This window comes from Trichechus manatus, unplaced genomic scaffold, assembly GCF_000243295.1.
Source record: "Trichechus manatus latirostris isolate Lorelei unplaced genomic scaffold, TriManLat1.0 scaffold00080, whole genome shotgun sequence".
Lineage (NCBI taxonomy): Eukaryota > Metazoa > Chordata > Mammalia > Sirenia > Trichechidae > Trichechus > Trichechus manatus.
In genome coordinates this window covers 6,114,129-6,128,442 of record NW_004444016.1, presented here as the reverse complement: position 1 = coordinate 6,128,442, position 14,314 = coordinate 6,114,129, and the positions used below count along the sequence as shown (strand labels likewise).

The following is a 14,314-nucleotide window of genomic DNA, read 5'->3' as shown; positions in this document are numbered from 1 at the left end:
AACATAAAGAAAACAAAAATCCTCACAACTGGACCAGTATGCAACATCATGATAAACAGAGAAAAGATTGAAATTGTCAAGGATTTCATTTTACTTGGATCCACAATCAGTGCCAATGGAAGCAGCAGTCAAGAAATCAAATAATGCTCTACATTGGGCAGATGTGCTACAAAAGACCTCTTTAAAGTGTTAAAAGCAAAGATGTCACTTTGAGGATTAAAGTTTGCCTGACCCAAGTCATGGTATTTTCAGTTGCCTCATAGGTATGCAAAAGCTGGACAATACATAAGGAAGACTGAAGTATTGATGCCTTTGAATTATGGTGTTTGTGAACAATACTGAACATACCATGGACTGCCAGAAGAATGAACAAGTCTGTCTTGGAAGAAGTGCAGCCTTAGTGCTCCTTAGAAGTGAGGATGGCAAGACTTTGTCTTAAGTACTTTGGACATGTTGTCAGGAAGGACCAGTCCCTGGAGAAGGACATCATGCTAGGTAAAGGATCAGTGAAAAAGAGGAAAACCCTCAATGAGATGGATTGACACAGTGGCTGCAACAGTGGGCTCAAAAATAGCAACGACTGTGAGGATGGCGCAGGACCAGGCAGTGTTTCATTCTGTTGTGCAGAGGGTCACTGAGTTGGAACCCACTCGATGGCACCTAACAACAACAACAACAACACAAGAGTCTGGTGCTCTGGGGAGAGGTTTGGGCTGAAGATATGAATTTGGGCATCATTGGCAGATAGCTATTTGTCATGTACTGAATTGTGTTCCTCAAAAATATGTATATCAATTTGGCTAGGTCATGATACCCAGTATTGTGTGATTGTCCACCATTTTGTCATCTGATGTGATTTTCCTATATGTTGTAAATCCTACTTCTATGATGTTAATGAGATGGGATAGGCGGCAGTTATGTTAATGAAGCAGGAGTCAGTCTACAAGATTGGGTTGTGTCTTGAGTCAGTCTCTTTTGAGATATAAAAGTGAGAAGCGAGCAGAAAGACAGGGGGACCTCATACTACCAAGAAAGCAGCACTGGGAGCAGAGCATGTCCTTTGGACCTAGGGTTCCTGCACAGAGAAGCTCTTAGCCAGGGGAAGATTGGTGACAAAGACCTTCCTCCAGAGCTGACAGAGAAAGCCTTCCCCTGAAGCTGACACCCTGAATTTGGACTTCTAGCCTACTATACCGTGAGAGAATAAACTTCTTTTTGTTAAAGCCATCCACTTGTGGTATTTCTATTACAACAGCATTAGATGACTAAGACCCAGTTTTAAGAGAACTAGGGGAGAGTGTGGAGATAGAGAAGATTGTCCAGGGCTGAATTTTGAAGCATTCCACTTGTAGGTTTAGGTAAGAAAGGAGGAACCAGCTAAAGAGTTAGAGAAGGAGCCAAGAAAGGAGAGTGACAAGAAGCCAAGAAAGGAGACCGTTTCAAGAAAGGAGGGGTGACTGTGTCAGTGCTTCTGAGTGGTTGAGGAACATAAAGTTAGAGAAGAGTCCACTGGATTTGGCCATCCAATTATTAATTTTGAGGGCAGTTTTAGTGGAGTTACGGGGACAGAATCCAGATTAGAGTGAATGGCAATGTAAATAGGAGTCAAGAAGGTGGGGTTGGTGAATGAAGAGAAATTGTTTAAAAAATTTTACTCGGAAAGAAAGCTGGGAAATAGCATGATAACTAGAAAAGACTGTGGAGTCAAAGGAGTATCGGTATGCTGATGAGAATAATCCAATCTAAAGGGAGGACTTGATGATGCAGGAGAGAAGGGTATAATTATGGGAGTTAAAGCTTATAAAAAGACAGGTGAGACCTGGAATACAATTTTGATAGAAGCAGGGATACTCTCATGCATTGTAACAGAAGGGAAAGCAGAGATTATTGATTCAGGTGCAGGTTGGTTTATAGAGTTGATGATGGGGAAGATGAGGGAGTTCCTGCCGATAATGTCTATTTTCTCAGTGAAGAATGAGGTGAGATTGCCATCTGAGGGTGGGGTGTGTGTGCATGCACATGTGGGCTTTTGTGTGTGTATAGTTGGAGTTGATAGTAGGTGTGATGATGGATGACCTGGGAGGTTGAGACTTAAGACAGTAAACAGAAATGTGAGACATGGTGGGATTAGCCCTGAAGAAGTCTTAGAGGAAGAATAATCTGTTCACTTATAACCCTGAATACTTAGCTCCCAGAGAGGGGAGGAGGCACAGCAGTGGCATCCTAAAGCAGCGGGCAGAGGATGGGGCTCTGCAGGGTGAGGGATTCTTTCCTGTATCTTATAGGAGTGTGGTGATGATTTAAATAAAATAGTACTTTTTAAGGCATTAACACAGTACCCAACACATGGTTAAGTACTCAATAAATGGGAGTGATTAGCTATTATTAATTAGCTTAGGAGGACTGAGAAGACAAGTATTTTTCCCAGGGGCCTAAAGGGGCCTAGGATGAATCAAAGACTGAATGAGTAAATCTCTGAGAGCTTGGTTGTCTCATGAGAGTTAAGGCCTACTGGGATCTTGAACTCTGAGATAGATGCAGTGTCCTTCCTGGAGTAGAGCAGGCCAGTAGTCCCTGTCTTGATTACCTAATGCTGCTGTAACAAAAAAATACAAGTGAGTGGCTTTAAATAACAGAAATTTATTTTCTCACAGTTCTGGAGGCTAAAAGTCCAAATCAGGGTCTCAGCTGTGTCGATTCCTTCTGTGGGACTATCTTTTCCTACTTTCTGGTATCTGCCAGCAATCATTGATGTTCCTTTGCTTGTAGATAGTTTCTCACATGGCATCGGTCTTCTCCTTGTGTGTGTCTCTGTGTCTGTTTTGTCCTTTTTATAAGACGCCACTTAGAAGGGGTTGGGTTTAGACACATCCTACTCTGGTATGACCTCATTAACATAAGAAAGGCCCCTATTTCCAAACAGGGTCATATTTACCGGTACAGGGGTTAGGACATCAACATAACTTTTTGCGGGGCACAGTTCAATCCATAACAGTCCCTTCCTCCCCAACTTCTGAAATCTCCTGGGTTATCTTAGCCTACCTGTAGCTGAACAGTCTTGTCAGACACAGTCCGCATTCCACACTTCCCTTTGGCTGCATCGCCTTTGTACTTACCGCTCCTCCTGAACTGAAATGAGTGCTGGTGACAAAATCTTGCCCCGATGGATACCTTCTCTCCAGTCAAGATAAATGGCTGTGGCTTGGATCAGTTCCAGGAGTCTTTGTGGGGATACTACTCTTTAGTCTTTGGCAAGTTCCCAAGGTTACAGCCATGTTGGTTCCTTTCCTATCCTCCCTCTCCTTGGAGGCTGACTAATGAAGATGGCTGTCCTAAATTCTAGTCGTCAGTATCTCAAACCCATTCCTTTGTCATGTTAATAGACCTCCTTCACGTCGTCCTCTGTGCCTAGGGATTGGTCTTCAGGTCTGAATTTACCCAACCCAGTTTTGTGAAGACAGGCTGGCTTGTCAAACGGTATCTGGCACACATGGTGAGGCTCAGGACCCTGTTGTTCTCTTTCCTAGAAGAATATAAATAGGGTGCATGTTACTCCTTGTGTCTGTGTCGACTGCCTTCTAGGAAGTCCTGCCTTGGCACATGCTGAGGGAGCAGCATCTCACAGACATTCCAGACTTGTTTCTCCCTGAGCAGCTGACTGAAGCTCTCTGTCTGTGGTGGACATCTGTCTGCCCCATGCCCTTCCCTCCTATCTCATGAAATGACCCCATCTTCAGCTGTGTCTTTCCCCTTTAGCTTTAAGGTAATGTTACCCTGTTGGACCTCTGGCTGCCCAAAGGCAAAGGCAGGATAGTGTACTCAGAGTTAGACCTGGCCTGGCCCAACTTGCCTTGGGCTACTCGCCTCCCAGGAGGGTTTTCTTTATTGGGGAAAATTATGCCTCCTCCTGACTCTCAGCTTCTCTTTGGACAGGCTGGACATCAATACCAATGCCTACACATCTCAAGACCTCAAGAGTGCGCTGGCAAAACTAAAGAAGGGGGCAGAGATGGAGAGTTCAGAGGAAGACAAGGTGAGTGATATTCTTCTCAGGGAGTTAGTATAAGCCTGCAAGACAGCCTTGGTGTTTTTACAGATAAGAGAATCACTTTTTCCTGAAACTTTTATAATGAACATTGGATAATAATAATAGTAATAATGTAAAATAACTTAAAGAACAGTTAATGCCAAATAAGTAACCCTTTATAGACTATTTTAAAAAAAATGTTGGAAGCATTTCTGTCATATTTAAGGTTAGGATCCAACTTTCCATTATATGTATGGAGAAATTGAGGTACAGAGCAGAGATGGCCATACTCTACATTATCATGGACATGAGGAGGAGAATAGAAAGTAAACCCCAGATCTCCTCACTTATAACTATATACGAGTTTGTTCCAAAAGGACAGGGGAGCTAGGCCAGGAAGGAAGAGTCCTGGGTACTTGTCCTTGTCCTTTAAATCTGAAGCAAATTCATTCTCTTTTCTGGGCCTCATATTCCCTGAATGTAAAACATGGAGCTGGAACAAGAGGCTGGCTGAGGTTTCCTCCATCTCTAAATTACAAGTTCAGGTAATGAGACGGGAAAGAGGCAGAATTAAAGCAGACAGATAGTCCCTAATATCGGATGGTTCCTAGGTACAGACCTATACCAGAGAGATACTACTCTTAGATGGATCATGAGCTCAAGTAATAGCTAGAGAATGTCACAAACCATTTCTTTACATTCCGACTGAGTCCTGTCCGTCCTTAAAAGAGCCTCCTCTGATGGCCACCTTGGAGACCTTTCAAAATTCTCCCTCTCTCTTCTCCTCCTCACAGTTCTTTTGGCCTTTGTCTCTCTGTCTTCTCCCCAGAATCCTGGCAGTAACTTGGAGAGGCAGCATTAGATCCTTGACAGCTTGTGTGTTTGTGGAGGAATCTTGGGTCCTTCAAATCCTTTAGAACTAAGTATTTCTGAGACATATGAACCTTTTTTTCGGCAAGGATTGAGAGGGTGGTGTTTGACCTAGTTAATTTGTGTTAACATGCAAGCCAGGTCTCCATGTCTTTACTCGTCTTGCCGAAGTCACACTTCCCAGCACAGAAAGTGTATGTGGTGTGGGAAGCCAGAAGCAGGCTGGCAGTAGCAGCAGCAGTGGGTGAAGGAAGATGATGCAGAAGATTTTATCCTGTCACAGGTGCATTAGCTGAGGTGGGTAAGGAAGAGCAAATCCTCTACCTGGTGAAGGGAGGCCAGGAGAGGAGACCAGTGAATGCCTAAGTGCCTTGGGCAGAGACTGGTGTTCCTGTGGTCAGGGGTTGGGCTCCTTCCCACCCACCACCTCCTCAAGTCCCCCTTACTGTGGACTCCATGTGGGACTGATGGGAACATAAAAGTCATTCCCTGTCCTATGTCTTCTCTGCAGATAGAAGACCAGTTTTAACCCTTCCTGTTCACTTTCCTCCCTTTTTGGGAGCTCAGTGGACTTTCTTTCCTCAGGGAATGGCATTTTTAATTTTTTTCCCCCATAATTCAGTTAGGGTGGAAAAGTGTGAATATTTATGAAAAGATTTTTAAAATGTGAAAGCAAGGGATTATTTAAAAGTTTTCCATTGCTGTTTTTGCAATTAAAAATAATCCTCTCCCCTTGCACAGGAGATTTTAGTACCAGTACCCAAATGAAAAATCCCAGAAACAGCTGATTCAAGTCAGCTGCCCACTTCTGAGGTATAGTTGTCCACCGTCTTTCTTTACTTCCTTGGAGCTTAGGTTGTTATCTTTTTCAGTGAGGTGCTGGGTCCTGGGTCCTTCTCCCACTTGCCTTTGGAGCCCGTCCGGACTGACTCAGCTCACTGCCAGTGCATTGTCAGAGCTGACTCTGGGAATGGAAAATCAGTTAACTTAAGAGTTTATTACATGTCTGAAACTCCTGGCTATAGATGCTGTCATACTCTTTGTTTACCAGTCTTTAAACCTAGCCTGTGTGGTAGCTTGCAAGGGCAGGATGGTGCTTTGCTCTTTATAAAGACAGTACTGTCTGATATTGGACCACATTTTGTCAATTGAGTATTTCTCTGGATTTGATTTTTGGAGGAAAGGGCATCAATTCCATTGTATCCAGTGGTACCTTAGTAGATTTGAGTGAATCAGTCCTTCCCAGAGTCCTTTGCTTCTGGGAAAAAAGCCTTGCCTCACCCAACAGATTTGGGCTTTTATTGTTGAGTCTGATCCATTTATTACCCTATATTACCATACATATTGTTTGACGCTTTATGTTTTATCATGTCGGTTGTTGTTCACCTATATCCTACAGATTGCTCCATTTTAAAATATGGCCTTCCTGAGCCTTTTGTTAGACAAGATGGAGTAGACTCATCTCTCCCTATTCTTCTGGCAAAGACAACTAAAAACCTTGTCTATCATACTAAAGGAAAACATAGGAAGACATCGGAAGGTGGAGAGAAGATGACAGACTGGATAGCTCTCTGGGTTTTCTTTTTGTCTTCTTTATATCTCAGACTGGGTGCTGGAGAAGCCCACAACTTAGAAATGTAGTTTGCAGATTTTTAAAATTCTAAGAAAAGCCTGCTCTCTTTAGACAAAGGACTGTGAAAAAGCAACCTAACAAGACAAAAACCTTTTTGCCAGTACCTATCCTACTGTAGCCAAAGACCGTGAAATGCCTTCCGGTAGTGCCAACAGAAGCTGAGTGGGGAGCCTTCCAGTTGGCTGTAGCAAACTGCACTTTGATTTCTTCACCAAGGTGGTGTCAGTAGAAGCCAAGCAGGCAGCCTGCACTTGCACCCCTTCCCAGTGGCAAGAAGATAGTATGAGGCAGTGCTTCGCTTCCTCTGCCATGGTGGTGTCAGCAGGGACCAAGTATGGAACCTGGTTTTCCACCCCCGCACCTGGATATAAGAGGCTGCTTTTCTCGTTAGGTATTGTCAGCAGGGAACCTGAACTGCTTCCTGCCAGGCAGCGCCAGGATGGTGTTTCACTCACCCCAGCTGAGATGGTGTCAGTGGGAGTAGATGGGGAGTCTGTAATTCCACTTCCATCTGGTGGCAACAAGGTGGTGTGAGGCAGCATCTCACTTCCCCCTGTGGGGTAGTGTCAGTTAGGACTGTTAGTAGTGAGTGAGGAGCCTGAACTTCCTCCCCTAGATAATGGCAATGAAGCAGTGCTTCACTTTCCCCATTGGAGTGGTATCAATGGAGGCCAAGAGAGGAACCTGAACTTCCACTTTGTTGTGGTTTGAATTATGACCCCCAAACATAGGTATTGTAAATTCTAACCCCTATACCTGTGGTTATAATCCCATTTGGGAGTTGGTTTTCTGTGTTATGTTAATGAGACAGTATTAGTGTAGGATGTGTCTTAAATTAATCTCTTTTGAGATACAAAAAAGATTAAATAAGAGAGCAAGCAGAGATGAGGGGGAGAGATGCTAGGCCACATGAAGATCACCCGGAGCAGAAGCTCAAAAACGCAAGGACCTTCCTCCAGAGCTGACAAAGAAAACCTTTCCCTAGAGCCAGCACCCTAAATTCAGACTTCTAGCCTCCTAACTGTGAGAAAATAAATTTCTGTTTGTCAAGTCACCCTTTTGTGCTATTTCTGTTACAACAGCACTGGATATAACTAAGACACACTCCCAGTGTCCATCACTGTCAGGCAACACTCTTCTCCCTCTTAACTAGAGAATAGGGGGGAGAATTTTGGAGAGAAAGAAGCTAGAGAAAGGGATTTTTCGTATGAAGTTCTGGGAAGACCTCATATTGACCTACATGAGAAATTGACCAGAATTAACACAGCACAGTTTTTTGAGAACTGAATTACAGTGTGAAATATTGTCCAGGTTTTCAGATTGGCCTCTGAGGAGCACACAAAAGAAGCAGGCCATAATAGCACTGCAGAGGCTTTGAAAACTAAATTGTCATTGGAGCCACAGCACACAAAAGTAGCCCAGAACCAGCATGCTACACCTAAACAGAGTGACTGCCTAATAAAATTAAACAGGATCAAGTCTCATAACTTAGTACCCAAAATATCTGAGATGTAATCAAAATTCAGTCATCATACCAAGACCAGAAAAATCACAACTTGAATTAAAAAAGATAATCAATAGATGCCAATACTGAGATGACTTAGAAGTTGGAATTATCTAACGAGTTTTTTAAAGCAGCCATCATAAAATTAATAAGCAATTTTAAACCCTCTTAAAACAAATGAAAGCTTCAGCAAAGAAATAGATGATACATAAAAAAACTGAAATTATAGAACTAAAAAATAGAACTAAAATAAACTCACTGGATAGGCTCAATAGCATCCTACAGATGACAGAGAAATAAAAAAGGAAGACAGAGGTACAAAAGAATAAAGGGCAACTACAGGAAATGCTATAACATATACAATCCTGCAGTAACAGTAATAACAATAATTTGTGAGTAGATACTTAGGCAAATATGTATGCTAGAGAGGTGTGAAAGGTATGAGAGTACACCTGCATGCATATATAGGTAGGGTTGTGGATATTTCTACATTCATATTTGTAAATGCTGCGTGTATACTCATATATGTAACAGCACATGGGGGCACAGTTATAGAAGCTACTTAGACATTGAGACTGAACTGCTGGGCTTGAAGGCTAAAGACCACAGTCTCGGGGGACATCTAGGTCAATTGGCAAAATACAGTTCATAAAAATAATGTCTGCATCTTAGTCTGGTGAGTAGCATCAGAGGACTTAAAAGCTTGTGAGCAGCCATCTAAGAAGCAGCTACTGGTCTCTTCCTGCCTGGAGCAAAGGATAATGAAGAAAAACTAAGACTCGAGGAAGCAATTAGTCCAAAGGACTAATGGCTCACATGAATCACAATCGCCTTTAACCTGAGAACAGAAGAACTAGATGGTGCCTGGCTACCACTACCAACCACTCTGACTGGGACCATAATAGAAGGTCCTGGTTAGAATGAGTAAAAAAATGTGGAACAAATTTCAAATTCAAAAACAAAAACAGACTTATTGATCTGATAGAGACTGGAGGAACTTCCGAGACTATTGCCCTAAGACAACCTTCTAACTTGAAACTGAAGATACTCTTGGAGGCCACTTTTTAGCCAAATAATAGACGGGCCTGTAAAATAAACATTAACGCCTGTGAAGAATGTGCCTCTCAGAACAATGAACTGTACAAGACCAAAAGAGCAACATTTGCCCAAAACCAAAGGTAAGAAGGCAGGGAGGGACAGGGAACTGGACAAATAGAAAAGGAAACCCAGGGAGGAAATGGGGAGAGTGCTGACACATTGCAGGGCTTGCAACCAATGTCACAGAACAATTTGTGTATGAATTATTGATTCAAAAATTAATTTGTTATGTAAACTTTCACCTAAAGCACAATAAAATGTTAAAAAAAAAAGACATTATAGTGAAACTTCTAAAAACTAAAGACAGAAAAAGTCTTTAAAGCAGCTAGAGAGAAACAATGATTGAGTGATGGCAAATTTGTCTATGGCGTTCACAGAGGCTAGAGTATATGGCATATTTTTCAAGTGATTGAAAAAAATAAACTTTCACTCAGAATTCTATAGCCAATGAAAATATCCTTTATGAGTGAAAGGAAAATCAAGACATTATCAGAAAAAGGAAAATTGAAAGAATTTGTTACCAGGAGACCTACCCTAAAAAAATGGCTAAAGGATTTTCTTCAGATAAAAAGGAAATGATAACAGAAGGAAAGTTGGAACTTCAAGAAGGAAGAAAGAACAATGGAATGAATAAAAATAGAAAATATAATAGACCATCTTCTCCTCTTGAGTTTTAAAAGTTATGTTTGATAGTTTAAGCAAAAATCATGACATCATCTGATGTGGTTCTCAGTGTATGTAGAGAAAATGTTTAAGATGATTATAAACACAAAGGATTAAGGGAGCTAATTGGAAGTAAGGTTTCTACACTTCACTCGGTGGTAAAATGATATCAGTAAACTATGATAAGTTATTTATGTATATTTTAATAGCTAGAGCAATCACTAAAAATACTGTATTGAGATATATGCAAAAACACTACAGATAAATAAAAATGGAATTCTCAAAAGCATAACCCACAGGAAGGCAAGAAAAGGGGACAGAGGAATGAAAAACAGAGGGAACAAACAGAAAATAAAATGGCAGACTTAAGCTCTTAACATATCAGTAATTACATTACATGTAAATGATCCAAATATAATAATTAAAAAACATAATGGTAGTATGGATTAAAAATATAACACATGACCCAAATATGTGTTGTCTACAAAAAAGTCAAATATGATGATAAAGTAGGTTGGAAGTGAAAGGATGGAAAGTATATCATGTAAGCATTAGTTAAAAAAAAAACAAAAACAGAAGTGGCTATATTGATATCAGATACAGTTGACTTCAGAGAAAAAATTATAAAGGACTAAGAGGAATATTACATAATGATAAAAGGGTCAGTCCACCAAGAAGATATAGCAGTCCTAAACGTGTATGAACCATATAACAGGGCTTCAAAATACATGAAACAAAAACTGATAGAACTGAAAGGAGAAACAGACAAATCCACATAGTTGGGGTCTTCAACACCCCTTTCTCAGCAATTGATAGAACTACGATGTCCAACCATTTCAAGAGGTAGCATATGATCAGGAACCGATGGTACTGAAGGAAGAAGTCCAAGCTGCGCTGAAGGCATTGGCGAGAAACAAGGCTGCAGGAACTGACAGAATATCAACTGAGATGTTTCAACAAATGGATGCAGCGCTGGAAGTGCTCACTCATCTATGCCAAGAAACTTGGAAGACAACTACCTGGCCAACTGACTGGAAGAGATCCATATTTATGCCTATTCCCAAGAAAGGTGATCCAACTGAATGCGAACATTATCGAACAATATTATTAATATCACACGAAAGTAAAATTTTGCTTAAGATCATTCAAAGGCGGCTGCAGAAGTGTGTTGACAGGGAACTTCCAGAAATTCAGGCCAGATTCAGAAAAGGACATGGAACCAGGGATATCATTGCTTATGTCAGACGGATCCTGGCTGAAAGCAGAGAATACTAGAAAGATATTTACCTGTGTTTTATTGACTATGCAAAGACATTTGACTGCGTGAATCGTAACAAATTACGGATAACATTGCGAAGAATGTGAATTCCAGAACACTTAATTGTGCTCATGAGGAACCTGTACGCAGATCAAGAGGCAGTTGTTTTGACAGAACAAGGGGATATTGTGCGGTTTAAAGTCAGGAAAGGTGTGCGTCAGGGTTGCATTCTTTCACCATACCTATTCAGTCTGTATGCTGAGCAAATAATCCGAGAAGCTGGACTATACGAAGAAGAAAGGGATATTAGGATTGGAGGAAGACATTAACAACCTGAGCTAAGCAGATGACACAACCTTGCTTGCTGAAAGGGAAGAGGACTTGAAGCACTTACTGATGAAGATCAAAGACCACAGCCTTTAGTATGGATTACGCCTCAACATAAAGAAAACAAAAATCCTCACAACTGGAACAATAAGCAACATCATGATAAACGGAGAAAAGATTGAATTTGTCAAGGATTTCATTTTACTTGGATCCACAATCAACACCCATGGAAGCAGCAGTCAGGAAATCAAAAGACGCACTGCATCGGGCAAATTTGCTGCAAAAGACCTCTTTAAAGTGTTGAAAAGTAAAGACGTCACCTTGAAGACTAAGGGGTGAATCTGACCCAAGCCATGCTATTTTCAGTTGCATCGTATGCATGTGAAAGCTGCACAACGAATAAGGAAGACTGAAGAAGAATTGACGCCTTTGAATTGTGGTGTTGGCGAAGAATACTGAATATACCATGGACTGCCAAAAGAACAAACAAATCTGTCTTGAAAGAGGTAAAACCAGAATGCTCCTTGGAAGGAAGGATGGTGAGACTACATTTTACGTACTTTGGACATGTTGTCAGGAGGGATCAGTCCCTGGAGAAAGGATACTGTGCTTAGTAAAGTACGGTAAAGTACAGGGTCAGTGAAGAGGAGGAAGACCCTTGACAAGATGGATTGACACAGTGGCTGCAACAATGGGCTCAAGCATAACAACGATTGTGAGCAATGCACAGGACCGGGGAGTGTTTCGTTCTGTGGTGCATAGGGTCACTATGAGTCGGAATTGACTTGACGGCACCTAACAACAACAACAACTAGATAGCGTATCAGTAAAGACAGAGAAGAGCTGAACAGCATCATCAACCAGCAAGATTTAATTGATTCTGCCAAATGATAGCAAAATAGACATACTTTTCAAGTGTTCATTCACCAAGATAGACCGTATCTTGGGTAATAAAACAAACCTCAACAAATTTTAAAAGAATTGAGAATATATAGAGTATATTCTCTGGCCGTAATAGTATCAAACTAGAAACCAGTAATAGAAAGATAATAGGAATATCTGCAAGCACTTGAGTCTAAGAGGAAAGAAATAAGAGGAAATTTTAAAAAATTTACATTGAATAAAAATGAAAAATGCAACTTATTAAATTTGTGAGATACTGCTAAAGCAATGTTGAGAAGGAAATTTATAGCATTGTTCTTACATTAGAAAAGAAGCAAGGTTTCAAAACTATAGTTTCTATGTCAAACTAGAAGGACAGAAATAATAAAGAACAAAAATAAATGAAATTGAAAACAGAAAAGTAGAGAAAATCAGTGAAACCAAAAGTTGGTAAACCTCTAGCAAGCCTGACAAAAGAAAAAAAGCAGTTAAGGCATGAATTACCAATATCAAGAATGAAACAGGGAATATTACAGAGTCTGCACACATTAGAAGGATAATAAAAGAATACTAGGAACAACTGTATGTGCAGAAATTCAACAACTTAGATGAAGTAGTCCAGTTCTTTTTGAAACACATACTACACAAATCTACCCAATATGAAATGGATAATCATACTATATAGGAATAGACCTATATCTATTAAAGAAGTTTAATTTGTAGTAAAAGAAATCTCTCCAAAAAGGAATTTCTAGGCCCACATAGTTTCACTGGAGTCTTCTACCAAACATTTAAGAAGAATTAACATAATTTCTACGCAGTCTCTTCCAGAAAATGGAGGAGGGAGGAGCAATTCCCAACTTATTTTATGATACCAGTAATATTATGATACCTAAACCAGAAAAAATACAAAAAAAGAAAACTATAGACTGATATCCCTCATGAACATAGATATAAAAATCAACAAAATATTAGCAAATCTAATTCAGCAATATGAAAAGAATTAATACCTCACAACCAAGTGGGGTTAATTTAGGAATGCAAGGCTGGTTTAATATATGAAAAGCAATCAATGCAACCCCTATCAGAGACTAAAGAAGAAAAATTTCATGGTCATATACATCAATTACGCAAAAAAAAAATTTTTGACAAAATTCAACTCCCATTAATGATAAAAACTCAGAAAGTTAGAAATAGAGAGGACCTTCCTCAGCCCGTTAAAGAGGATCTACAAAAACATCTATACCCAGTATCATACTTATAGTGAAAGTCTGAATCTTTGCCATTAAAGATCAGGAGCAAGGCAAGGATGTCTGCGCTTAGCACCCTTATTCAGCATAGTTCTAACCAGTGCAGTACAGCAAGAAAGGGAGATTAAAGGCATATGGATTGCAAAGGAACAACTAGAATTATTCCTATTTCCAGATGACATGATTGTCTATATAGAATTCCCAAAGAACTTGCAAAAAGAACCTTCTAGAATGAATAAGTTAATTCAGAAAGATCACAGGATACACGGACAACATAAATCAATTGTATTTCTGTATACTAGCAACAGATATTTAGAAATTGAAATAAAAAAAACAATGCTATTTACAGTTGTTCCCCTCTAAATGAAATACTTAGTAATAAGTCTAACAAAACATGTACAGGATCTACATGCTGATAATTACAAAGCACTGATAAAAAAAGAAATCAAGGAATATTTAAATAAACAAAGAGATATACTGTGCCAATGGGTGGGAAGACTCAACATAGTAAAAATGCCAGTCCTCCCCAAATCAATCTATAGATTTAGCACATTTCCTAACAAAATCCCAGCAAGATTTTATATACATATAGATAAGTTTATTCTTAAAAAATCATAAATGTATAGGGAAATTGGCAATCATAAATATATAGGGAAATAAAAAATAGTAATACTAATTACTGCACTGTTATTATTTTTTTTATTTTTTTAAATTGTACTTCAGGTGAAGGCTTACAGAACAAATAGTTTCTCATGAAACAGTAGTACACATATTGTTTTATGACATTGGTTAACAACCCTAC

General features: G+C 39.9%; 1 protein-coding gene across 7 annotated transcripts in view; it reads left to right on the top strand.

Moving 5' to 3' along the window:
• The window catches only part of SIL1 (SIL1 nucleotide exchange factor), a 288,848-nt gene that overhangs the window by 170,605 nt on the left and 103,929 nt on the right, over positions 1-14,314 (top strand). For all 7 annotated transcript variants that reach the window (XM_023735588.1, XM_023735590.1, XM_023735589.1 and 4 more), the window contains one exon: positions 3,934-4,033. In XM_023735588.1, coding sequence (XP_023591356.1) covers positions 3,934-4,033 — 100 coding nt within the window. The remainder of the gene's footprint in view (positions 1-3,933; positions 4,034-14,314) is intronic.